The sequence below is a fragment of the Pteropus medius genome, unplaced genomic scaffold (assembly GCF_902729225.1).
Source record: "Pteropus medius unplaced genomic scaffold, Ma_sr-lr_union100, whole genome shotgun sequence".
Lineage (NCBI taxonomy): Eukaryota > Metazoa > Chordata > Mammalia > Chiroptera > Pteropodidae > Pteropus > Pteropus medius.
The window spans coordinates 10,055,862-10,083,033 of NW_024349804.1; the positions used below are offsets into that span (position 1 = coordinate 10,055,862).

Here is a 27,172-nt window from a genome sequence, read left to right on the forward strand (position 1 = left end):
CTCTCTCTCTCTTCGTATATACCCCTCTTCGTATTGTACAAGTATCAGAGGGGATAATTTATACACGAGCGCTCACTGCCCGGCACAGCACACTCATTCTGTTAGCCTCTTCCTTTCCACCCTTTTATTTGCGTCCCATCGAGGCCCCGTGGCCCGGTGTTCTGCTCAGCCAGCGGTGCCGCTGTCTTGCGTCGAAGGGCCGGGAAGGTATTCGGCAGACGGATCACAGGAACCACGGTGCCGGACGCACTCAATTTCTCTCTTGTGAAATACTGTAGTTATTTTATCCGTGAGTCTGTTCCAGTGGTGGGATTGGAGAATCGACTGTCATTAATTACATTTGAAATCTAGGTCACGATGTGAATCGTGTAATGAGAAGACTTACGGAGAAAATTAAAATATTTTCGAAGAGTTATTTCACTGCTTCCCCTCCTTTTTTAATTAAAATATTTTCTAGACTCTCGGGTGACCTTGCCCTATGACCGCAAGGAATTTTGAGCCCCCTTTCAACATCTGGTTTCTGCTCACCTCTCCAGGGATGAAAAACTTACTACCTTTTGTGACAGTCTCTTTCACAGATAAGCCAACTGTTGAGTTTCTCTTCCTTTTGAATTAAGAGTCTTTCTTAGTTCGTTCAGCCATTTGCCTAATTCGCAACTACAGTGGACACATCCGTTCAGCCAGCGGGATCTCTAGAGCCTACTTTGTGCCATAAATCATGCCAGGCCCTGCGGGGTGCAGCAAAGGGAGACAGGACACTGACGAAGAGACTCTGAAATGACATTGTCAGGTGAAGAGGCAGATGGTAAACAAGCAAATATAATTTCGAATAGTATATGAAGAAGGTGACAGACAGTGATTAAAAGAGAGGGTGGGCTCCTGGTGCAGATGAAAGAAAATCTGAATGACATGAAAGAGCCTACAAAGCCGGGGCCCAGGAAAGAGGGAGGGAGGAGGGACTGCCCAGAGTGGGCGGAGCCTGGTGTGTCCAAAGGAACAGAAAGATCAGTGAGGCTGGGCGGTGGTTCCAAGGAGCCCACTGGGGCTGGGCAGGCCCCATTCTAGGAAAGGAGTTTGGATTTAATTTCCAGTGCAAAGGAGCCTCCGCCTGGAAAACTCCATGGCCCGTCCCTTGTGTTCCCCAGGCCTGGCTCATAGTCACCATCTTCACGGTGGGGCCCGAGGGAGCCTCACGTGGCTGAAGGGGAAGACGCTGGTCTTTTGAGTTCTCAGAACTCAGGGCTTGTTTATCCCTCACTGCGGAACGAAGAAATCAGCCTTCCCCGGGAAAGCGAGGAAACGGAGAGGGGCTGGCTCTGCCTTCGGGGCCTCTGAACCTTGGCTCATCTGAGCCAGTCGAGGGCCTTCCAGGACATCCTGCTCCTCAGTGGAGAATCAGCGCCAGGCATGAAGGTTCAGGGGGACAGAGGCTCACAGCGAGGAGTCCACTAGTTAGTGGCACCCTAACCGGCATGGTCGAGACGGGAAGGGGGCAGCAGGCTTTGCCCACCCAAACTGCACTTGAATCCTAGTTCTGCCTGGAACTTTCTGGGACAAACAACTTGGTTTGTCTTAAGCCTCACTTTCTTGTAATGATATCCGTTCCCGCGAGGACTTGCAGGGAGCATCCCTAGGGCCCCACGTGCAAAGTCACCGGCCTGGTCTCTGCTCCGTAGCAAGCACATGCCACAGATGGCGGCTGCCGGCAATGCTTTTGGCGAGAACGTGGCCTGGGCTCCCAGAGCTGTCGAGCTCGGTGTCCGTGCCCTTGCCAGCTCAGGGCTCCAGACAGCCAGAAGGTTCCGTGCGTTCAGTGTTACCTGCTTCACCCCTGGGGGAGAGAATCGTGGATTTGTCTTTGTGCTGCCTCCAAGTTCAGACTTGCCTCCAAGTTCAGACTTGCCCGCCGGGCCCTTTTCCTATTCAGAAAGCTCCTGATCTGTGAGGAGGGGTGGGGGGGTCTTGCTTGTAAGGGCGCAGTTTCCATACTCCAAGGGCGCCAGGTTAAGGACTGAACCTTGCTCAGTGCTCTGTATTTCTGTGCTGTCCTCGGTTGTCACCGCCACATGTGGCCTTGAGATGCACTGTAAGGGTACATACTGGAGTTTGAAGACTTTACCAAAAAATGCAAAACATCTCTTTAATCGTATACGGTGGTTTGCCTGTTGGAGTGATAACATTTTGGATATATTGAGTTATGTAATTTTTTTTTTTAGTGTGGCTCCTGGAAAATTTCAAAGTGCATACGTGTGTCATTTTAACATTTATAAGAAAGTATAATAATAACAATACATGATTTGTCATAGGGCAGGATTTGACTAAGTGCCAGAGACATATAAAGAAAAAACGGTTACTACCACCTTTGAGAGAAGGTACTGGTACTTAACTTGGCGAGCATCTTTCGATTGCCTGTGAAGATGTGAGTTTTTCTGAGAACGTAGTAAAACTGCGTGTTCCACGTGTTTATACGACTCATCAGCTGCCCGGGTACTACGTGGAAGGCACTGTGGCGCTGTGGAGCGGAGTAAGCGTTGCTAAAAGCGGGATTCGTCTCGCGATTTAGCTGAAATGTTAGCTCTGTAGCATAAATTCAGTAAATATTCGTTCGATTAGTAAAAAAAGGGCGTACGTGGCTTGCAATGTTGGCTTCCGTTGTATTTCCATTGTCTCGTGCTTATCGATACACATTCCGTCATTTCGGTCTCAAAGCATCCATTTGAGGTGGGTGGGATTATTACCGTTTTTCAGACGACGGAACTGAGGCTGGGAGAGATAATGTCACTTTGACTGAAGTTAAAACTAGGGACGGGGCTCTCGATGCCGCATCCCGCGTCATTCCCCTTGACTCTTCCGCCAAATGGAACAGATGACTGAGGCCGACCCTTTGTTGTAGGTATGCTGTATGTCAGCTGATTCTGGAGTTGGTGGCCGGGAGGTTGTCACTGTCACTAGATTTGTGTGTGGGGGGGGTCTTTCTTCCTCTTCTTTTAAAATTTATTATTATTATTATTATTTATGCCTACAGCACCTGGTCTTCCTAGGTGGTCTCCCATCTAAGTACTAACCAGGTCCAACCCTGCTGAGCTTCCACGATCAGACATCACGCCTGTTCAGGGTGGCATGGCCATAGACCATGGACCGTGACTCCACTGGGGCGTGAACCCAGGACCTTCTGCGTGTAAAGCAGATGCGCTAACCGCTACACTATGGAACCACGTCCATGGGCCTTTCTTCTTCAGGAGCCCCAAAACATTGCCATTAGTTTATGTTAAGACCACATGGCAAGGAGACAGCAGCACCAGCAGACAGAACACGGAGTGGAACTCAGGAGCCCAGGTCTTCGCCTGGGTTCTCTGTGTGACCTTGGGCATCTCGAGGCCTCCTTACTCGATGGCTCTCTTTCGCTCGGATGTTCTAATCCCATCGTCAAATCAACGTGACCCAGATGTGCTGACTTACAGATTCACCCGAGCTTTTCTTTTCTGAGAGTGTTATTGAGAAGCCCAGAAATGCTGGCTGCGCCCTTGGGAAATTCAAATTATCAAACACCACAGGAAGAAGCTGGTTCTCAAAGGCCACTGTGTGTGTGTGACATATGTATACCTAAATATATGTATATGTGCATGTGTATACGTATAGGACTTAGCTAAAGTTTCCTCATCGGTAAATGGTAATAATAAGTTTCATACATGCACGCACTATACATGTAGCGCTGTCTTTATATATGTAGCTCATACATATACTTGCCTCTCTCTCTGTCTCTCTCTCTGTCTCTTTAAATATATGTATATATAGCATGTATGTGTATGAGACTTTAGCTAAGCTTTTTTTTTTCCCATATATCTCAAACATTTTTGGAATGTAGCAGACTTAGAGTAAGTAAATACATTTTTAGAAAGTTTTAAAGTAGAAGTGAGGAGCTTTTAAACTGCTAACTGCCCAGTTTATTTTTTAAATTTTTTGGAAAGGACAAATTATATTTAGTTTCTTTTCTCTGCTGACTGCTGGTAATTCCCCTTTAGGAAAAAGATCTCAGATGAGCACTGTGCTCAGCAGGAGGCCTCAGAATAGAGTGGGAAGAATACGTGGCCTCTGGATCTGGCTTCTGACTGTCACTTGGCTGTGGAGCGATTGGAACCTATAGTTGTTTTCTTGAGTCTGAATACAGAGCTATAAGGTGGGGACAGTCCGCAAAGGAAGTAGGATATAGTGTGGAGTAGCTGGTCTCTCCCTCAGTTCACTCACCTGCACACGCGCACACACACACATATGTACAAACCCTACAAGCGTACATGTATATGTGCACAGACACACACGTGTGAAAGGCAAGCAGAGTTGGTCCATTTGGTCCACTCACATGGGCAATTGGGAAATTTGCCTGAAACGTACTGAAATGTTCAATTGACTGAAGCAAATGGCCCATTAAATCGAGCTCATCCAATCAGGAGAACTGACCTTGAACCACATCTTGTTTGGCCAGTGCTCCTTAAACATTTCTTCTTTATTTTTTTCCCTAAACAACGGTGTCAGCTGATCTTACAAGTCCTTTCTCCAGCATTCTGCAATTCTCTAAAGATTTCTAGCTATTTAATTGCTTGTTTTTTAATATACATTTTTCCAAACGACTCATATCATTGATACCCGAGGGAGGTGCATCTATTGGTTTGATCATATAAATAGAAGCCCAATTGTGGTTCTCTTTTTATACATCCTGGACAAATGAATTTTAAACCTGGCATAAAAAAGATGGTGGGCCTTCTCGATAGAGAACATTTTTATTGGCTCTGTAAATCCCACAATCCCCAAGCCTGTGTCTAACCCATCACTAACTGTGTTTAGATACGGATTCCTTTAAAAGATAGATTCCAATCTCCTCCTCTGGGAGAGGATCAAACACAGATTGTTGTCTGTCAGCTCCCTGAAAATGTGGACCGTGACCCATCTGTCTCTGAGAACCCCATGCCACCTTGGCCAGCATGGCCTGTGCCCTTAAGGGACTTTAATGCCTAAATATGATAAATCTCAGATGGGTAAAGAGGAGAGAAAGCCAAAAGGAGGCAGCTTTTGTAAAGAGAGCCCCAAGTTTAGAGTTTTGAATTTAGGCTCCAACTTTTGCAATGGACTGATTTTTTTCGTGTCCTTGGGTAAGACTTTCATCTGTGACTGTCCTGCCTTCCTGCCTTACACTGTGGGGCTGCCGTGGCAGTCAGCTGAGCAGACTGCAAGACCACTTTACAAATAGTAGGCTCTGCGCGCATGAAGCCTCGTTCTTTCTAGTAACCTCAGCTGTTTATCCCTCTAGCCATGCTTCAAACACACCCTCTTCCGTGAAGCCATCCCAATTGTTTCAGGCACAACAAATGAACATATCGCCTCTCCGTGCCCCTCCTAAACGATAATCAGAACATATATCGTGCCGATGGCTGTAGTCAGGTTGCATCCGTTAACCTTTCCCAAATTCATGCTGCAATACAAAACACCCCAAACCTCGAGGGCTGCAAACCACGCGGGTGCATTCTCACTCCTGAGCCGGGATGGCCGGGCGCACTCGATGGAGCTGCGGGGTGTCTCTGCCACAACCTGTCACATCTTCCTTCCGGGACCAGAGGCCGGCCAGGGCACATTCTTTTCCTGGTGATGGCAAAAGTGCAGGAGGGCAGGTAGAAACACATGGGGCCTCTTAATGCCTAGGCTGGGGACCGGTGCGTGGTCATTTCTGCCCACACATCATTGTCTAAACCCAACTCCAATTGTTGGTAAGCACGCTCCCCCACAATGCAACCATAGCAAGAACGGATAGGGGGGAGGCTCGGGGATGCGGGGGTGCGAGAGGGGTGAAGAACTGGGACTAAACAGGCAGCCTGCCATAGAGGTTCGCCGGCCCCTCTGCCAGGGGCTGGCAGCGGTAGGTATTTCCGGATCTTCGCTGAGGTCCCAAAGACCTTCGCAAGCCTTTCCAGTCTAGCAGTTTGGTAAACTGGCTGCAGGGCCAAATCGCTCTGTTTTTGTGCAGAGACCTAACCGTATACATTGTTGAGAAGAGAAGAGAGTAATATTTAATGATGCACGAACATTATACAAAAGTCAGATTACTGCGCCCACAAATAAAGTCTTATTGAGACACGACCACACCCATTCCTTTATGTAGTGTCTATGGCTGCTTTCCTTTCTAGCAAAACAGCATAGTTGGAGTTGCCATAGAGACTGTATGTCCAGCAAAGCCTAAAACATCGCTATCTGGCCCTGCACAGAAACTTTTATAGGATCGAGAAACTGCGGGAGCCCCAGGAAGGTGTAGCCTTGCCCAAGACTGCGGAGCTGTCGGCTCCATCCAGCCTGTACGCATTTGGGGTTAATGCTCTCCTCTCTTCGTTTCCTAGTAATTGGTGGCCCGCGACACCCATGTGTCACTGATCAGGAGGCATTTCCGGCCGCAGCGCTTCATGACCCAGCGACGTCCGGCCCAGTGAAGCCACCGTGGTGTGCAGGTGTCCGGCATGGCCGCGCTGCTCCTGGGCGCGGTGCTGCTGGTGGCCCAGCTCCAGCTCGTGCCTTCGCGCCCCTCCCCGCCGAGGGCCGAGCAGGACCAGCAGGAGCTGGGGCGGAAGGCGGCCCCCCTCCGAGACGAGGGCCCCAGTGGCGCGGCGGCCAACGGCTCCGCGCAGCAGCTGCCTCAGACCATCATCATCGGCGTGCGCAAGGGCGGCACGCGCGCGCTGCTGGAGATGCTCAGCCTGCACCCCGACGTGGCGGCCGCCGAGAACGAGGTGCACTTCTTCGACTGGGAGGAGCACTACAGCCAGGGCCTGGGCTGGTACCTCCGCCAGATGCCCGTGTCCGCCCCGCACCAGCTCACGGTGGAGAAGACCCCCGCGTACTTCACGTCGCCCAAAGTGCCTGAGCGGGTCCACAGCATGGACCCGGGCATCCGGCTGCTGCTCATCCTGCGGGACCCGTCGGAGCGCGTGCTGTCCGACTACACGCAGGTGCTGTACAACCACCGGCAGAAGCGCAAGCCCTACCCGCCCATCGAGCAGCTGCTGCTGCGGTCGGACGGCCGCCTGGACGCGGACTACAAGGCGCTCAACCGCAGCCTCTACCACGTGCACCTGCGCCACTGGCTGCGCTTCTTCCCGCTGCGCCGCATCCACGTCGTCGACGGCGACCGCCTCATCAGGGACCCCTTCCCCGAGATCCAGAAGGTCGAGAGGTTCCTGAAGCTGTCGCCGCAGATCAACGCCTCGAACTTCTACTTTAACAAAACCAAGGGCTTTTACTGCCTGCGGGACGGCGGCAGGGACCGCTGCTTACACGAGTCCAAAGGCCGGGCGCACCCCCAGGTCGACCCCAAACTGCTCAATAAACTGCACGAATATTTTCACGAGCCCAATAAGAAATTCTTCGAGCTCGTCGGCAGAACATTTGACTGGCACTGATTTGCAATAAGCTAGGCTCGGAACCTTTCCTACTGTAAGTTCTGCTGTACGTCTGGGGGAGGGGAAAGAATTTTAAAAGGGCATTTAAGCTATAATTTATTTGTAAACTCCATAAATTACTTCTGTACAGTATTAGATTCACAATTGCCATATATACTAGTTATATTTTTCTACTTGTTAAATTGAGGGCATTTTGTATTGTTTTTCATGGTTGTTAACATTGTGTAATATGTCTCTCTATGAAGGCACTAAAAGATTTCACTCAAAAAAAAAAAAAAAAAAATTCTGGGGCTACTCTTTTTGAATATAATTAACTTGCCCTGACTCAGAATAGTGTCTGTGTTGCACTCATCAGAGAATCATATTCCTGTTGCTTAAAAAGAAAAAAAAAAAAAGTTTTCCATGGCTATTATTTTCATCTCATTTTCATCTCTCCCCACTCCTTTCTTCGTTGCTCTTTTTAATTTTTAATGTCTTGCTGTAGTCACCAGATTTTTTTACTTGCGTGGTAAGGTTTATCTTCACTGAGATCCCCTATTATTCTTGGAAGAGGCAGTTTCACCCACTCCTGCCTTCAACCGCTGCCTGGGTGTGGATTTTAACCCCGTGTAAACTCAAAGCGGACAAAGCAATATCAAGACCGAGGAAGTAGTTAATAACCAGCAAGAGGCTGCCTGTGATGCATCTTTGCCTCAGACAGTGCTTGCATATATTTCTGATCTCAGCAATAGGCAAAACCTACAATAAAGGTGGAAAAGCCTACAATAAAGGGGATTAAAGCATTGGCCTTCACAATGACCTTGGGACTGTGTACTTTACCCCAGATGGCCATGGGTCTCTGCAAAGCCACTTGGAATAGAACAGAGAAATTGCAAAATCTATGTGAGTCTCTGTCTCGTAGAGTCTGTGAAAAGCTGACTAACGGGGTAGCCTTTACTTAGGTTAGGGTCTATTTTCTGAAAGCGCTCACTCTGCATTTATAGACATATATTCCATCTGCTTCGAGACATAGATATGTATCCGTTTAAAAATCAACTCTGGTCTACGGCTATGGCACCCTGAATAAGGCCGATTCCGTCTGATCTCGGAAGCTAAGCAGCGTCGGGCCTGGTTAGTACTTGGATGGGAGACCACCTCGGAAGACCAGGTGCTGTAGGCATACAAAATAAGGGCTTGTAAGCTGACAAGGTCCTGGCAATCTGTGAGGTCAACCAAGGGTTGCCTCACCTAAAAAAAAAAAAAAAAAAAAAAAAATCAGCTCTGAATTTGGAGTCCTGACGGAGGATGCAAATTTAAACTCCCAAGGGTTAAAGTCAGAAAGAGAAAAGCACAAATCACAGAGCTAAGGACTGAGGACCCTTTCACACCTGCACCAAGATGCCAGAGGCAATTTTGGTTCCCCTTGGGCCTGTGAGCAGCTGCGTGGCTGAGGAGCCTCAGTTATCCTGCACGGTCTTCCTCCCTTCAGCCTTTCAAGGATTAAATAAATTGGATTTTTTTCCTTGTGAAATCAAAACATTCATTACAGTAAAATGAAAAATACGAGCAAGCAAAATAAAGCCATTTCCTCACACAGTTTCTACTTAAGGCAGAATTGTGGAATGGACATTATTGATCATCTTGTGCATACAAGAACTCATTGACGTTTTCCCCCAAGCAACCTGAGGACGTAGGAATTATGGCAGATTCGAAGAGGAGGAAATAGGCACGAGGAAGATAAGGAACTCGGTCAAGTTCACGTTGACTATAAGCCAGGGCTTGGAGTCCATGTAGAGCAAAAGCACGGTTTTCGATTTGGTTTGGTTTGGTTTGGTTTGGCTTGGTTTAGTTTCCACCCACCTCCTTCTGAATTCAAAGAAAAGGCCCAGACTCAGAGACAGCTCTCCTCTACTTAACCTGCCAGATTCCTGACCTGGTGCCCAAAGCCTTTCAGCCCAGGGGGTGTGCCTGAGCTGGAGGAAAGGAGCAGGAACGAGCCTGCATTCTCCTCAGCAGCGCTATCAGGGAAGTGAGTCATCTGGATTCTGTTCCAGCAGCTGCAGCACAGCCTGCCCCTAGCGCGGCCCCAGACCCACCCCAGGCCCTTGGTGGACCGCCAGGAGATGCCTCCCTCCACAGAGCTCGTTAAGGTTGTCACTAACGACCAGCTCCTCGGAGGGCATGGCAGAAGCCCTCGCATCAGGCTTCCCCCGGACGTGATGCGTTGCAGTCTACAGAGCACCTCCGTCTGCCCCCGTCTGCAGCACAGCGCTGGGTCTTGCTTTTTCTCAGCCCCATTTAAGAGCTGAGGAAAGAACGAGAGGCCAAGAGAGGTTAAATTGGATTTCCGAGGCTGCCTGATAGCTGATGACTGAGTAGAGAGGCCAGTGTGAGTTTTCTGACTCCCAAGAAGACGGCCTTTGCCTGTGCCCTCATGGGGATGGTTTGCTTGGGGCGTGGACCGTAGGGGCAAGAGGTGGTGGGTGGGAACGAAGGAAGGAAGGGGTAGGACCAGACACTAGGGACGTGACGTGGCTGCTGGGGCTGGCACAGCTGATAGTAGGCGGGGGTAGCATCATTGAGTGCACGTGTAACAGCTGCTGGTTTTAGGATACAGCGTCTTGGCTAAGAATGAGTTCATGGAGGTCTACCGTGGACCACAATTGGGGTCCGAGTGGCTAAGTCCACTTACTAATTTATGGTTCTACACTAGCCAGCCATTCAGAGGGTACGAAGAGTAAGAAGCCATCGCTCTAGGCCTAGCCCAGGCCCTTACATCTCATCTGATCATTGTCACGTTCAGAGGATGTCCCATAGTTGACCTGTGCCACCTTCCTAGGGACCCAAATGCCATGACTCAAGAGCCAGATGGGCACCTGGGCCCTCCCCAAACACACCCAATACCAATTCTATGAACAAATAGAGATGCCAGCTGGAGGGAGGGAGGTTCCTGCCCAAACTCGCCCAGGCCCAGGGCAAGCAGGGCCTCTAGGTGGGGGCCTTCAGAGAGGCGGCTGAGAACAGCTGAGCACAGCCTCAGCTATCGTATTTGGAGTAGTCATTGCACTTGATGCTTCTGAGTCAGGACAGATCGTGCCCCCCACCTCCCTTCAGGAATCAGAGAATGCCGAAACCCTGCTAACGCTGGGTATCAAGCTCACAGCCTGAAAATTTGCTAGTTCGGTGAAAATGACGATGCGCCTCTGAGCACAGGGTGACTTCTCTTCCTCTCCTGGGAGACTTAAGGGAGAAAGAAGCAAGGCAGAGGAGACCAGTGCCCACGGTGGAACCAGAGGTCGCGGCCAAGTGTTCGATAGTATTAAAATTTTATTTTTCTTTTCAGCCCCTGTGCTGTGCTTAGCATCTTATTAAGCCCTCGATATAAAAGAAAATGCAACAGAAACTAAGAGTTATTAACTATTTTGGGTTTAAATTAGAAACACAGGCCAGGAAGGCAGGGAAAATGACATTTAACTGTGTGTGAACTGGCCAGTGTCGTGTGTTCTCATTTAATTCAGAAACATCCCTGGGAGGAACCAACTAGCCCCATTACAGAGACGGAGAAACTGAGGTATAAGAAATGGGCCTGCCCTCGTTGCTTTCGAAGAAAGAGGGGACGACTACTCACACTGGAGAGGTAGTTGTCCTGGAGATGAGGCACGCTGGCATTGAGGACTCTGAACTGAAGACGAGAGATGACAGGCCATTCCTAACACCATGAGTCGGGAGTAGTAGGAGGTAAAGATTCTTCCCAAAGGTCTCACAGCAGAGCTATGACCCAGGTCACTTAACTTATGGGCCACAAGGACTCTTAAGTCTTCCTGGGGGACGCGCTCTGGAGCCAGGGCATGGAGGGCAATGGATGTGACCAAAGCAGGGCCTTCTGGACAAGGACAGCTCAAGGGGTCAGACAGTGATGATGGGGCGGAGAAAAGAGGTAAGGAACGTGAAGGCAAGGGACTTGTCCACTGGACATGCAAATGCATTGTACACACTGAGAACTCACTCTGCGTCAGGCCCTCGTGACCTTGACATCTGTTTTCCAAGCTGTGGAAACTTACTTAGCAGGCACCCGCGTGTCTCTGTCTCCCGTGCAGGTGTGTCTGTCACATAAAAATCGCTATCATTTATTGCATGCCAGATATGTGTTTGGTATTTTAAATATGTTGCTTCTAATCCGCATGACAATTCTAAATAGGAAATGGCACAGTACTAATTTTATAGAGGCAGAAACTTAGTAAAGACTTAGGTGTTTCATCTGCTTTTCCTTAAGATGGAGCTTATCCCCCAAAACTCCTAACAGCCTGCTATTGACCCAAAACCTTCACAACAGCATCAACAGTCGATTAACACGCGTTCCATATGTTATGTGTATGATATATTGTATTCTTATATATAGTACAGTAAACTAGAGGAAAGAAAATGTTATTGAGAAAATCATAAGGAAGAGGAAACACACTTATAGCATATTTTAAAAAAAAATCCCCAGATAAGTGGACCAAGCAGTTCAAACCCATGTCATTCAAGGGTCAACTGTATAATATGGATAAGAGTCTAACTTGGCAGCCTGGAGAGAGACTTCCCCACTGACATCGACGTCACTCACCGGGTTGTGAGAGGCCTAAGAGGGGATTACGTAGCAGGGGACTGCAGTGGCCAGTGGTACCGAGAGTGCCCACCCGGCCAACATCTGCCAAGGAAACAAAGCCCCTTCTTCAAAGCTGCCTTACGGTTGCAAAGAACTCAATTTTACCAACAATCTGAGAGCTTGGAAGAGGCCTCGAAGCTCCGGGTAAGAAAGCAGTCCCACTGAAACCTCGATCGCTGCCCAGCGAGACTGTAGCAAAGCTAGGGCCCACCTGGACCCCCGTCCCGTGGAAACTGAGATGACAGATGTTGCTTTAAGCTGCTAAGTTTGTACTAATTTATTGCATATAGATAACGAATACAAAGACAAGCCTGCTTTCCAACCATTCATCTCAGCTTATGCTCACTTTTTGTTCTCTCTCTTGAAAACGAACAAACAAAATGCATGGCCTTTTGCTACCCAAAGAATATATATTCATCACATGACAACCAGACCCTACAAGTAAGATTATTCAGAGATAATCACTGTCAACATTTTGGTTTGCATAGTTCAAGATTTTTTTTCTACCACGTGAATGCGTGTGTGTGTGTGTGGTGTGTGTATTAAAAATAAATTACAACTTTTTTTTTGATAACTCATCCAACAATCCAAGGAACAAAAATCGGTTGATATCTATGAGTTGACAGAGTTAGAAGGGCTTTTAGAAGTTATTTCAGCCAATCTTCTCATTTCACGGAAGAGGAAGTGAGGGCTGGAGGCAGAAGTCACTGCTCATGCTCACGTAGTTAATAGCAGACTCAAGACGAGAACTCACACCTCACTTCTGAAGGCCTTCCGCGCTGTAAATGTATTGCCTGATCACGTGCTTCGCTCTCTACCAGACGGTGTGCTCCCAGATAGAAACCAGTGGCTCACATTGTTCTTCGCGTGTAGCAGAAGAACCGATTAAAGTGATAGTCTTCATTTACTAGTGTTTAAGCAATGATAGCTAGGTAGACCTGGTGTTCCAGTTACTGATGGCTGTGTAACAGACTACCCCCAAAATGCAGTGGCATAAGGCAACGATCTGTTCTCTCTTGTAGCTCCGTGAGAACCGCTGGGCAGGCCTCGCTGGGGTGTCCAGCTGGTCGTAGCTGGAAGCTCAGTGGTCCGAAGGCAGGACTGGGTTGGGTGTCCAAGATGGCTTCTTTAATTACATCTTCGATGCCTCAGTTAGAATGACAGAAATACTTCGGTGCTACCGAGGCACCATTATCCTCTTCTGTCCTGGTGGCCAACTTGGACTTCCTCATAGCAAGGCACACTTGGAGTCCGACCCTGGTAGCTGGCTTTCCTCAGGGTGAGTGCTCCGGAAGACTAAAGTGGAAGCTGCAAGTGTCACATAGAGAAACTACAGCCACATTTTGTTGTTTCAAAATGACCAGCCCAGATTCGGTGCAGAAAAGGGACCACACAAGGAGCCGAATAATAGGAGGTGTGGTTCACCAGGGAGGGGAGGCCCTCCCTGGGGACTAGCTACCATACTCGGGTGTCCCTTGACAACAAAATGGACAGAATACCTACCTAATGGATCTTTGGTCACACTTAAAAGAGAAAGTAATATAGGCGTAAGTTTCCATGAATCATTGGTCTAATGTAAGCTATCAATACTATAAGCTCTTGGGCCTGCTATATAATTTCAACTACTTTGGCCTAAAGCATTTGACTCTTTTCAATCCAATCATTTAATCATATGTGATGGCGATTGACTTTGCATAAATCTGTTACCCTGTGCATAGAGTGCAGGCATGTACACTGCGTCATTTTCATTGTATTGTGTTATAGCCCAACCGAACCGTATCGGAAAAAGATATACTTCGAAAAAACAGCAGGCTGGGGTCAGTTCGGAAACCTTTTGTGTTCTGCGGGCACTCACTCTGCCAGAACTGCAAGACCTTTTAGATAATTTGTCAGACCTGAAGGAATGTTGCTGAGACATCGAACACTGCATATTAAAAGCCGTGTACGGTATTCGAAAAAGACTGTGTGGCAGATTCCAGTCCCTCTTCCTGTAATTTGGAAGGTCTATCTTTAGTAGCAATTTACATTTTCCACACAATTAAAGACCGTACCTAGTTCTAATTTGCACTTCAAGTGTCCAATTCAGCTGTGATTTACATTTTTTTTCCCTCTGTGTATGTGTTTATCTGCTTCCCAGTAAGAAAACTGGGTTTTAAATCTTGACATTGTCGCTTCAAATGTGGATAACGCTGGATGCATTTGATTAACCTCTGGGAAAGGGGGCTAAGACTTTATTTAAGGAATTCTTGTACGTCTTGAAGTCCGTGAGCACACAGGCATGCGATCCACACACAGTCCCTGTTCTGACACATGCTCTGTGGATACATCCAAAGGGTCTGTGTATAAGAGAACTCGCCATTGGTTGTAGAATAGCTCTTCAGCTCTCATTGCCCATTGCGAAGGCCAAGGCCACACTTTCAAAGCCAATGAGATAATTTTCTGCCTCTAAACATAAACATTCATATAAATCCAAGCCATTGACAGACAGACACAATTTTTGAGACTATTATCTGGCTAATACAGGTCTTTATGTTTTCCTGAAATATTTGAATAATGAAGAAGAAAAGGTTGGGTGGTCTGCTTGTTTCTTTCTTCTCTATACATGACAGATGCAGATTAAAGGCAAATTAAAAATTTTTTTTCTGCTAAGTCATTTGGAAGTATACCTGTTTGGGTAAAGAAGGCTCCTAAATTTTTTCCAAGGACATAAAATGACTTTTCCAATTAGCTGTCATTCCTCTCATTTTTACCAAAATTGTTCCTTTAAAATTCGGCATCTCCCCTCTCCCCGTGTTCAATGTTCTACTTAATTTTTCCCCCCGGGGAGTATGCCAACTTTGAAAAAGAAAGTTTAAAAAGTTTTAGACTTCAAGAGACACTTTAGCCATGCCCATCCATTTATTAAAATCCAATCTTATTCTTATTCACTATCACCAACAGGTAGAAGCAACTCAAGTGTCCATCAACAGATGACGGTAAAAACAAAGTGATATGGCCCCACAATGAAGTATTATTCATCTAGGAAAAGGGCTGACTTTCTGACGCATGCTACAACAGGGATGAGTCTTGAAAACAGTATGCTGACTGAAATAAACCAGCCACAGAAGGACAAATGTATGATTCCGATTATATGGAATGTCTAGAATGGGCACATCATAGAGGCAAAAGGTGAATTAGAGATGATCAAGAGCTGGATGGGGAGAGGACGAAGCAGAGTTATTGTTTAATGGGCACAAAGTTTCTGCTCGGGCAAGGACAGCGGTGACAAATGCACGACATTCTGAATGTAATGAATGCTCCTAAACTGCACACTTAAAAATGTTTAAAATGTGAAATTTCATATTTTTACCACAATAAAAATACATTATATACATTATACATATTTATGCATATATATATATATATATATATGACAAAAATTTATTCTTAGGCTCTATATTACTTGCAAGCAGGTCAACCATGCCCCTGATACGTTTGTAGTACATGCAGAAGGACTTCTGTAAAGTTGCTGACTCTGTGTCCTCATCGCATGACAATGCCAGTATCCGATTGCCGCATTATTTATCAGTTTATGGATGGAAAATAAACATACTGAGTGTGCGGCAGATCTAATTACACCCACTTTTCACGTGCCTAACTTGCGACTTAGCTTCAAGCCGAACAAATCATTTACAGTTATAATTTACGCTATTATACAGTTTCCAATTTCTCCCATCCTGAGAGACACCTTATTGCCTCTCTAAATCATGCTGTTCCCAGTCAACCTGTGACATGTTCGACATCACCTCAGAGAAAAGGCATCATCAGTCAGTTCTTTCTGGTGAAAATTAACCCATGGCCCTGTCAGTTCTGTGTGATGAAAATTCCCCATCAGCTGGCCAAACTCTTTGAAATAAATGCTAAAAGGACAAGCTCCTTCTTAAGCAAAAGCAGATGAAATACTTAGTCTTTACTAAAAGCCACCCAAAGAATAAACTAAGGAAGGGGCGTCTTAAAATCTCATGTTTTGTTTTGTTTATATCCATCAGGCATATAGGCTCGCTGATCGAGTAGGTAGCCTTATGTCTCATATACCAACTTCCCGCTCAAAATCAATTGGGGAAAGTGTTATATAACTGCAAATAAGGCTATATTTAACTTCGTGCATTGAGTTAATGGTACAAACATGTATATTTTTATATTGAGAGAATTTGACACCTTAAAGGCTAGTTTTATTCCCACAATAGTTTAGTGGTCCAAAAGCAGTCCTGAGCAAGAAGGAATTTCTCCTGAGATAAGCTTTTAAATATAGGGAGTTTGAGAAATTCGAAACTGTTAAAGAGAAAACCAGAGGCCCCCAAATGGCATCATGTGGACTAGAGCTCATTATACCAAATCTAGATTTAATACCAGATTTAATTGCAGTTTCAACCTTTCCCAGAAATATAATCTTTATCAACCAGTCTGGAATGCTCTGGTCAAGTACCACTAATATAATCTGCCACCTGGGGCCTCTCCATCCTCCAAAGGCAGAAGAGGCAATGTGCAAAATAAAACCCTCGCCATTCCCTTGCCACTGAAAAGATGGCCTGGTCTAAAAATAATCCTTTCTTTTCTTTTGCTAATAACTCCCCTGCCACATCCTTCTCCCTCTAAAAACCTTCCATTTTGTACACCCCCTTTGAGCATCCTTCTACTTGCTAGGTGGGATGTTCCCCTTTCATGGATCGCTTAATAAAGCCAATTAGCTATCCAAATTTACTTGGTTGAATTTTATTTTTTAACAAGGCTGATCAAGGAAAAAGATAAGCCCATGAGAGGCAAAAACCAACGATAAGCTTTATTGGGCAGAACTCGGGCTAAGTAACATGACAGATGGAGCCTGCATAACACGAGATCTTCCAGAGGCTTAGAGTGACGGGACCACCATCCAGGAGGGGAGGAGGGCAAGGGAACTCCTGGGGGAGAGGGGAACCCACAAGGGGCTTACTGCGAAGGGGATGTCTCTCAGTCCCATGGCCAGGAGTCTCTGGGTCAGGGGATAAAGGGCACCAGCTGCTCGGGGACTTGTAAGTACAAGGCCCTCTCTCATCAATGGCTAACTATTGGAGATGAGGCTTACTGGGGTACACAACGCAAGCAGCCTCCACATGGCTGAAAATCTGCTTGTTCTGGTTACATTTAAAATAACCAGATGTGTGAAATCTGAGTTTGGAGTCGGCGGGCTATTGAGCTAAGGAGTCTCAGCCTTCTGGAAAGAAGTGAACAACAGTGGTGCCAATACACAGTCCAAGTTTGGCTCGTTTTTATAACAATAAGGACCCGGAGTGTCTGCCTTGTACATAAAGTGGATTTTTCACCTACAGGTGGGCTTCTGTCAGTCCAGAAGATTTATTAAGTCACTTGTATTTGTCTCCTAATACCACTGTAACAAGTTACCAAAAAATTAAGGCTTAGGACAAGGCAAATTTATTATGTTATGGTTCGGGAACTCAGAAGTCCAAAATCAGCCTCAGTGAGCAAAAAATAAATGTTGGCAAGGACCTGTTCCTTCTGGAGGTTCCAGGGAAGTCCTCTGAGCTGGCTTTGCCGGCTTCTGGAGGCGGTTCTCGTTCCTGAGCGGGTGGTCCTGCATCACCGCATCCTCTTTTTCTTCCCTTTGTATCTGAGGGCCTTTGTGACAACATCGGGCCCGGCCAGATGACCCGGCCCAATCTCCCCATCTCAAAACCCTTACCTTAATCAAGTCAGCAAAGCCTCTTTACCACACAAGGTAGCACGCCTGTGGGTTCCAGGAGGTGGGGGCGTGGGCGTCACATCAGTGTCACTGGGGCCATGATTTGGCTTTCCCCAGGGCTCTAGGGAGAGCTCTGCTGTGCCCCCAGACACGGAGTCCTGGTCTTTGAAGAGCCCGAGGTAAAGCAAACTCGATAAAAGGAGGATTTGTGAGCTCCCTTCGACGAAGCCCTGCGGTCACCCCCAGGGACCTCTGGAAGGTTACGCACTGTGCTGCACATGGAGATGGTGGGGACAGCACTCGGGTTTTAGGACTCAGTTCTTGCGGCACGGGGCCTCCGTCTGGCTCTCAGCCTCGGGCCAGTTTGAGACACGGGCCAGTATGGTCCAGGCTGGTCTGCACTCGCTCTTCCTCCCCCACATCAGACCATTCTATCCTGTCTCCATGTGCATGGTTCGTGTCTTTCGATCTACACCCCACAATCCTAATGTCCATACTTCTGGACATTCTTTCAGTACCTCGCACGAGGCCTCTGAGGCATGCAAAATGGAGGCAAGTGGCTCAGACACGGCCCCGGTTCTGGAGGATTCACGGCCCCATGGAGGAGACCGAGGTGTCACCAGAGACCACAGTTCCATCTGGAAGCCCTGAGAGAGTGGCTAACAGAGCGAGGAGGGACAACGGCAGCTCGGCGGTCCTGGGTTGGGGAAGGCATCACAGTACAGGGGACATTCGACCTGAGACTTGAAGGACAGCCCTGAGTTTGCCTCCGTCGCATTACTGGCCACAGTCCCCATTTTTCTGCAGGTTCTGGAATACATAAGGATTTCATGCCACCCCCTTGCCCCCGTCAGTGTCCTCGATGATGGCTATACATACAAGTCATCAGCGGAGTAGCTGTCTAAGAAGCATCACCAGATTCCATTTCCAGTTGATTCTGGACTCAAACAAGGTCCCCCTATGACATCTGGTTGTATCTTTCTTAATTTTTCTTAATCTAGGGCATGCCCCTCAAGTTGAGTCTGATTCATAGGAGAGAAGCCTAGTCTCGGGAATTTGAATTTTTTTTAAGTGCCACGAGTTATTCTGGAACACACAGAACAACTGAACCTCTGTTCTGTAATTTGGATTTGAGGGGTCCAAGGCTTGAGAATGTATCCCCACTTGATGGAATCAAGATAATACCCCATCACGGATGGATACACACACCAGAGATTCCAATTTCGACCTCTCTTCTTTCCATCTGTGACCACGGACAAGTTACTTAACTCCTATAAGGAGGCACCTTATAAATGCCACCTCCTCACTGGGCTACATAAGAGCTGAATAACTTAACATGTGGAAAACTCTAAGAACTGTGCTGGCCTTATTACACGGTTCTTAAAGGCTCACCAAGATTGCCAACTCACTTTAACTTACAGCTCTACTCAAATATTACCTCCCTGGCAAAGACTTCTCCTGCCCGGTAACTCAGATACCTTTCTATTTCCTTTACACTATTTTTCTTCATAGAACTGATCCTTACTGATGAGAGATGATAGATGGATGGATGGATGGATGGATGGATGGATGGATGGATGGATGGATAGATAGATAGATAAATAGATAGATAGATTTGTAGATTAAATATATACATTTTTTTAATTCTCCCTTACTCCAATTTCCTTGTGTCAAATGCAATTGGTTCAATCACTCTATGAATAGTAACTGAATACCTACTATGTGCCCACCACTGTTCACGGGACTGAGACTGGGAATGGAACAATAAATAAGAAGACAAAGTTCCTCCCATCGCGAAGCTTTCCTTCTGATGTTGACTTACAATCTTCTCCACTAGAATCCCATCTCTATGAGGGTAGTGAGACTGAGTCATCAGCTCATTCCGGAATTCTCAAGCCTTTAACAGTGTCTGTCCCGGACTGTCCATACTCAGTGAATGAATGAACAGATCCTCTTTCTATCTGGCACATAGAAATCGACCAGGAAGGTCAGCAGGGCAAACGTCGACGGTCTCTGACTGACAGAGAACTGCGTGAGGGAATGCGTCTCATATTTCAGCCTCAGGATCCACTGCAGTCTGTGCTTTGTCCCCATGGTCAGCGGTAGAAAGTGGGATGCAAGTAACTCCCTCCAGGACACATGGCCAGAGGGGGCCAGAGTCCAAATCCTACTCCAGGTCCCTTTGCCCACCAGTTCCATGCTCCACCTGCTGCTTCTGTTCAGGACAGCCGAGACATTCTGATCAGCGACCAGAAGAAACAGGGACGGATTGGCAAAGACCTCATTTACATACGAAGTGTCTCTACTCTGTGGGCACCACACATTTCATGTAAAATAGAGGCTGGGATTTCTAAACACCCAGGATTTAGACATCTGAAAAAATAAACCACCTTAGGGTTGATGAAAGAAGGAGAGGAAGGGGTTGGAAGAAGGGCAGAGTAACGGAGTAGAGCATTGAACTGCGTTTTTGCTCATGTCGATATTTTATCCTTGGACAGCAATTGGCACTTGTACTAGAAGGATTTCACAGTCGTTTCTTGAGAAGGGTTCGTAGGAATCCCCGCCCCGTGGAGAACCAAGATCCCTCCCTCCCAGCTGCGAGCTTCCCTCCCCCTCACTGCAGTCACCCTTAACCCTTTCCAGGGTCCCGCTGCTCTGGAAGGTGGCCAGCAGCTCAGACAAGCACTGTCCTCTCGTCACAGAAATGAAGTAACTTTATATGAAAGGGCAGCCAGATCCTCTGGTTCAACATCGGGTGAGATAATTGCCCAGCAAGAGCTTCCTCTCATCTCGGCAGCTGTTTATGTAGATAAACAGCTATTTCCTTTACGCTATTTTACACGGTATGGTGAAGACGCTGTTCGAAGTTGCAATTTCTCCATTTGCTGGCTCTGTGATTTCAGACAAATATCTTCACCTCTCTGAGCCTCAGATGTCTTTCTCTGGAGAAGGTCATAGGACTAGATGATCTCTAAGCTCCTGGCAAGTTCTAAAACGTTGTCATTTCTCCTAAGTAAGAAAAAGAGAGGAGTTGTGATTTTTCTCCCTCCCATCATTCCTCCTCTCTCTCCGTCCTTCCCTCCCTTCATTTTCTTTTTCTGTTCCCTCTCTTTCTCTCCTCCTTCCTCCTTCTTCCCTTCCCTTCCTTCCTCCTTTTTTCTTCCTCTTTTTAATGTGCCAAGATTTGAAGTAACAGGCTGTCCTAGCTAAAATTAATACCTTAAATATTTGAAATCGTTGTGGGGAGAAGCCAGAAAAATAATCTCTTAGAAACGGTAACCATTTCATTATGTTCTCAGAGGAGAGAACCTGAGGATGCCTTGGCAGCCATCTTTCCTCTGCCAAGAAAGCCATCGACGTACAAATGTCATTTCTTGAGACGTCATCCCTCCATCCCGATGGCTGGCGTAGAGTTCAGCAGGGACGTTACACCAGTCAGTCGTTTGCGTGGTGGGCGTGGCTACATCCGTGTCGTCTTGATCTAGAGTTGGGGCCTAGCAAGGGATTGCTGAGACGTAATTGGTCTAGAATGTTCTACCACGGTAGAACTGGAGACGGTGTTTGCGTTTGTTTCCTAAGACAGGGAAGAGGGTCGCTGAGGGAGCTGATTTCTCGCGAGAGATTTTGTGGAATTCTGGGCGAAGCAGGGTTTCTATGGGATCCAGTGAAAAAGTCACTCCGAAAGGGGGGACGGCCAGTGTCCGCATCCCAACCCCTTTCCTTCCCAGCCACACAGACAGTGAGAGCAGGTGGCATGAGGGACAACTATGCTGAAGTCCCCTTGACTCCCGGTGGATTTTGTGTGAGCTAGAAACAAATTTTGGGTACAAAGCCTTTGACGGGGTATTGCTATGGTAGAAACCTAAGGATGCATGACATGACCCAAAATAAACCAGACGAATAACCCACAGGCAGTGACAACGAGCTGATAATTGTAAGCCTCAATGACGGCCCCGAAGCACTTTATAAAAATGCCATCTGTGAGGCAGGACTCACCGCCCAGCATCGTGGTCACACCGACCAGATACAATGACTTTGGGGGACAGAAGAAAGAACTGGAGAAGAAAGAACCGAGAAGATGAGAGAAACCGAGGCCCTGCAATCGAGCTAAGAGGGCTCGGTGGCATCGTCGTTTCGGATCATCTGTAACCGTGACCTTGCTTGGATGTTAATGTCTTCGGTGTCTTCTGTCTCCTTGAGCCTTGACAATGATTCCTTAGAAGAGAGGAAACTCAGGCTGGGGTTTGAGCCCAGGGCGTCGCACGGTACAGCCGCTATTTCCCATCACACGGCACTGACTCCGTCTCCCGCGTCACTGTGCTCTCGTCCCCGAGCCTGCACGTGCACCATTGTAACACGTGACATGCGTAATCACGTCATGCTCTGCACCTCACCATCACTGCGCTAGAGACGAAGGAACTTCTCTGCTGAAGACTGGACACATTCATAGTGTCCAAAACAACAACAGCTGATACTTGAAATACGTCATGCTTGCCTCTTCTTCCTATCAAAAAAAAACAAAAAAAACAAAAAACGCTTGGAGTTTGAAAACCCCTGAGTTCTTGTGCGGAAGCCGTGGGAGCTGATAGAAGCAAAAGAGTTTCAGACGTCCGGGAATTTTTTTGTTTCTTGGGCAATCTCGTAATTCAAATGACCTCAGGTTTTTATATGTCACACTTGCGATCTGCCATAGACTGTCATTAATAAACAGGAACGGGTTTGGTAAGTGACGGTGACGGCGATGGGAGCAGAACGCAGACAGCAGGGGGCTGACATGCCACCGGCCCCGTCTTCTAGCTGGCTGGCATTCCCCCGGAGCCCGGCTCTCTGCGTCGGCTGAGATCGTCACAGGGCACTCCTGCCTTGACGGCCGCCCACGGATGGAGGGCAAGTTTGCTTTTTGGTTTCTGGTTTTCGCAACTTTTCTTGCCTGTCCTCTTTCTCTACTCTCCTTTGTGATCTTGGCCACATTTCAAGCCACAACAGTGCCAGACACACTGGCCTGGATTCTCAGACAGGCCATAATTTTCCCTTGCCTCTACGACTTGTTTAAAACATCTTCCTCCTGTGTCTACCAGCGGTGGCCTACGTGACTTTCAGAGACCAGCCCATAACGCTTTTGGGTTTAGCTCCCCTGGCCCTCATAGAACTGAGCACCTCAATGACAGCCCCGAAGCACTTTATAAAAATGCCATCCGTGGGGCAGGACTCACCGTCCAGCGTCGTGGTCACGCCGACCAGATACAAAGCCGGCCCCTCACACAGCACCGGCCTCACAGCAGCTGCCCAATGAGATGTCGGTTGGAAGAACATTTGAATAGCTAATAGTTGATGCATATTGGTGTTCTTCTACCTTCATTTCACATTTTCTCTCTCCACATCAAAATGAGGACTTGCTTCTGAATCCAGTGGCACAACAAAGACAGGGCAGAGGACACTGACCCTGGGGACACATTGTCTGTACCGAGTTTAAACACAGTAATAAAGGCAATTAAAAAACTGGTCTGCCTTTTGGACTGCCATGCACGGGTACTGCTGATCCAGCTCGGTCATCAAACCCTCTTCCCCACAGACCACTCATCCCCTCCCCCGCTCTCTGGGCCACCGTCTGGATCCCTCGTGACTTTACCCCCTATGCAGAGTGCTTTCCCCTTTGCCTCGTTTCGGTAGGACGCTCTCCTAGGGTTCATTCGCTGATTCATCTGACAAATGTTTATACAAACCCGCTGCATGGAAAGTGTCAACACACAATGGTGAACAAGAAAGGAGTTTCTGGTTTCTTGGGGCTTGGATTCTGGTTGGGGGGACAGGAAATAAAGGAGCATGCACCTACGCAATGATTGGAGGAGTGACAGCTGTTCTGAGGACAGCGTCCCAGGATGAAGTGATCGTGCAGGACGAGAGTTGCCGTTGGCTTCAGGGTATCGGCGACAGCGATGGAGAAAATTCTGAGCCGCGGTCTGAGTGACGAGAAAGGGCCAGAGACGTGAAGAGCGGGGAAGATGGCTCTTCCTGGAGAAAGCGAGCCAGTGCAAAGCCCCGAGGAGGAAAAGAGATGTGACAGGACAGCGCGTGCGAAGTCCCCAGCGAGGACCACGGCTGCTATTTTTCTCTGTCTTGTCAACCCTGTACTCGGGCCTATCTCTCTGGCTCAGCTGTGCTCTGCACACACTCCCGATTTTTTTTTTTTCTTTTTTAATCTGGGCACAGAGAGCAGCCTGGCAAAGAAAGAGAATGTGCTTTGTCTCGGTGGCTGGTTCCTCTGTGGCTGGTTCTGGTGGGTGGCAGAGCTGGGGACATGAACCCAGGCGAAGGGTTCAGCATCTTCGCTCTCTTGCAAGCATCATATCTTGCTCTTCATCATGTGGTCCAGATGAACAAATGGCTTCTTTCCCCTCTAGTCTAGACCGCATTCCTGGAGTCGCGGGTTGCGCATTTTGACTCCGTTCAGTCACAGAGCTCTCCACCATCATCTCATCAGGCATCTTAACACAGTACACAAAGCGGTTAAAGCTCAGCGAGCTCGAGTTACCTACTTGCAGTCACACAGTGACGATGCTCAAGCTAATCTACGTGTCACCCTTCCCTAAGCATCCAGCCAGTGCTGACCGGTGTGAAAGTCACTGTCTTTTCTCAACAGCCCTATGTGTTGGAGAAAAGAAAATAAAGTGAGAAAGTGTAATTAAGTGTGTTTTAATAGACATTTTTAAGAGGAAAATAGCTTTCTCTTTTTGGCGTCTCCCATTGTCTCTAGAGGCACATGCTTTTCAAAATATGCAGCCCCACTTTTCGTAGGCACTTTTGGGGACTCCTATCGATACACGTTAGATTTCGCTTGAATGTTTTGCAAGTATCGGACCCATCTGCTTGATATCTGGCCCAGGATGCACGTCAGAACTTGAACCTCTGGGTCAGTAACCATGTGCGGGACTGGTTCAGCATGAGCCAAGACTACAAACAATGCCAGAGAGGGAGGAATTGGAACATTAGCTGAAGTGCTTGATAAGCACGGAGCAGCTGCAAGCTGGCCGCTGTCCCTCTGCGGCTCCCATCCTGTTCGTTGCCTCCATTTTGAAAAGTGGGAAACGGAGAGGCGTTGTGTTCCAACTTAAGAAATATATGAGCAAAGAGACTTTTCATCCAGACCCATAATTTTAGGAGCCGAAGGGAAAAATGTATACTCCCAAAAAGTGAAATAATTACTGAGCAACAATAAAGATAATTGCTCAGACATTTTAGGAATATTTTAACGGTAATAAAAATGAGTGACTGCTTCACTTATCGACTTATTAAATATTTCGGTATATATATATATATATATATATATATATATATATATATATATATATATATATATATATATATTTGTATATAATCCGTATGTATGAAGTGTTTAACACAGATAAGGATCTATAGGACATGATCATACAGTCTCAAGTTCAAATGGTAAAAACATTCCAGGAAGCAATTGAAAAATGCGTGTCAAGTTCCTTAACAATGAGTAGTCTTTTGCTGGCTAATTCTGCTACAATAAATCTCTTCCAAGGAAATAACAACACCTGAAGACAAGACTTATGAACAGAGATTGCATTAAAGTGATATTGAAGGCAACTAAACAATTATTAAGATAGATATATATATATATAAACAATAAAAATATTTATTAAAATGCATAGGAGGAGAGATAGTTCTTGAATATTTGACATGCATCATCCCATCTGGCATAAGGCCTGGAACAAATCCTGGGCTGGGGAAAACCCCCTCTAACCATTAATATCCAAGTCTCTGGGTTAGTAATCATTTGTCCTACTGATTCAGCATTCGCCAAGACCGCGAACAACGCCAGAAAAGTTGGAATTGAAACATTAGCAGAGTTTGCACTGATGACATCTTGCTGGGCAAGACGCGACTGTACAGAAATCTCTGCACATTTCAGGGTGCCGGAAATGGGTGCTCATTTAAACGATTTGGCACATAGGGTTAATTCTGAGAATGAAACCTCAGGGAGGAAAATAAAACCAAAAGCCAATAAGGGGAAGTCGTACTTTCAAGGATATTCATTCTAATATTATTTGTAATAGTTAAAGATTATAAACAAATCAAAAAGGAACAACGTACATGTCACGTGACAGGATATGGTTAAGTAACCTATGGTATAGACACGCCATGGAGTATAAGGTGTATGATGGGGTCTTCATATGAGACTTCTCAGAAAGCTACATGAAAATATGGGAAAATGGTTATAATGTTCCTTGGAATGTGCAGGATAAAATAGAGTATATAACGCAATATGTTAAAAAACGCGCTTCTGCACACTAAGAAGACTGTAAAGTATTCAGAAAACCATTAAACTGGGTGCTTTGTGTGGTGAGGCTGCAGATCCGTGTTTCCTTTTCCCCCTGTTTTCTCCCTTCCTCCTCCTCCTGCTCCCTAGCTCTTTTGCTGGTCATTTGAAATAAAAACATAATGCATTAGACATGTAGAGCTTGTCTTCAGGGGAAGCTCAAGCACAGGCAGTTGAGGACAAAGTCAAGGCTGTTACAGTTCATTCGGCACACGCAGGAAGAGCATCCAGCAGGGGAACGGGATGCGTGTGGCCGTGTGTTCCCCTAAAGAGTGGCGAGGACCAAAAATATAAGTGGATTATTCAAGGGCTTGGAGAATTTTTTGAATGAAAGGTTACAAAGGATCGTTGAGCTCGGTAGAATGTTTAGGGGAAAACAACATTTAGCTCTTGAATTCGGTTATTCACAAAATGCTTCTCAACATCTTTGAGAAGTGGAGGGGTCCGGATGTTTAGAGTTCTGTCAGGATCTACCTTGTGGATTTGAAGGGCTACTATTTGGGGAGCTATGGAGACCCTTTCTATCTGACTCCACGGGATGGAACAAGGGGTCTCATCGCCTTGATAAGGAAGATCATTCGATTAGTCTGTGGCAGTCAGGGTACCAATAAGAAACAGATAGCAAACCGAAATTGGGAAAACTTGAGATGGGTTTATCAATGGAACCGACTATAAAAGTGTAGGTGGCCAATAGTGGCACCATAAGAATAATGCAATGACCTGGGCTGATAAAAAAATAACAAGACGAGACAGTCAACAGCACCCATTGGCTTGAGAGAAACAGTGACTTCAATCAGGGACCCACCTGTCCTACTCAACCCTTAGGGCAGGACCCAAGGAGATAAATAACCTGACTCCTCCCCTCTCACCCACCTATATCCTACTGGACGTTGGCTCAAGCTATCGGCTAAGTCCAACCAGAAGCAAGAATACAGTCCATAGAGATGAGCCTCGGGGAGAAAAGTAAAGGGTGTAGAGGAATGGAGCATGGACCTAGCGTCAGACAGAAGATAACCTGGACATTGTCTGGAGGAGCCATACTGACCGCC

General features: G+C 46.9%; 1 protein-coding gene and 1 pseudogene across 3 annotated transcripts in view; both read left to right on the forward strand.

Annotated features, from left to right (window-relative positions):
- HS3ST1 (heparan sulfate-glucosamine 3-sulfotransferase 1) overlaps positions 1–7,722 on the forward strand; it is a 28,579-nt gene extending 20,857 nt beyond the window's left edge. For all 3 annotated transcript variants that reach the window (XM_039838180.1, XM_039838178.1, XM_039838179.1), the window contains exon 2: positions 6,381–7,722. In XM_039838180.1, the coding sequence (XP_039694114.1) occupies positions 6,498–7,436 (939 nt within the window). In that variant the 5' untranslated portion in view covers positions 6,381–6,497 and the 3' untranslated portion in view covers positions 7,437–7,722. The remainder of the gene's footprint in view (positions 1–6,380) is intronic.
- Positions 7,723–8,476: 754 nt separating this feature from the next.
- LOC120583045 (uncharacterized) lies at positions 8,477–8,595 on the forward strand (annotated as a pseudogene).
- The last annotated feature ends 18,577 nt before the right edge of the window (positions 8,596–27,172 follow it).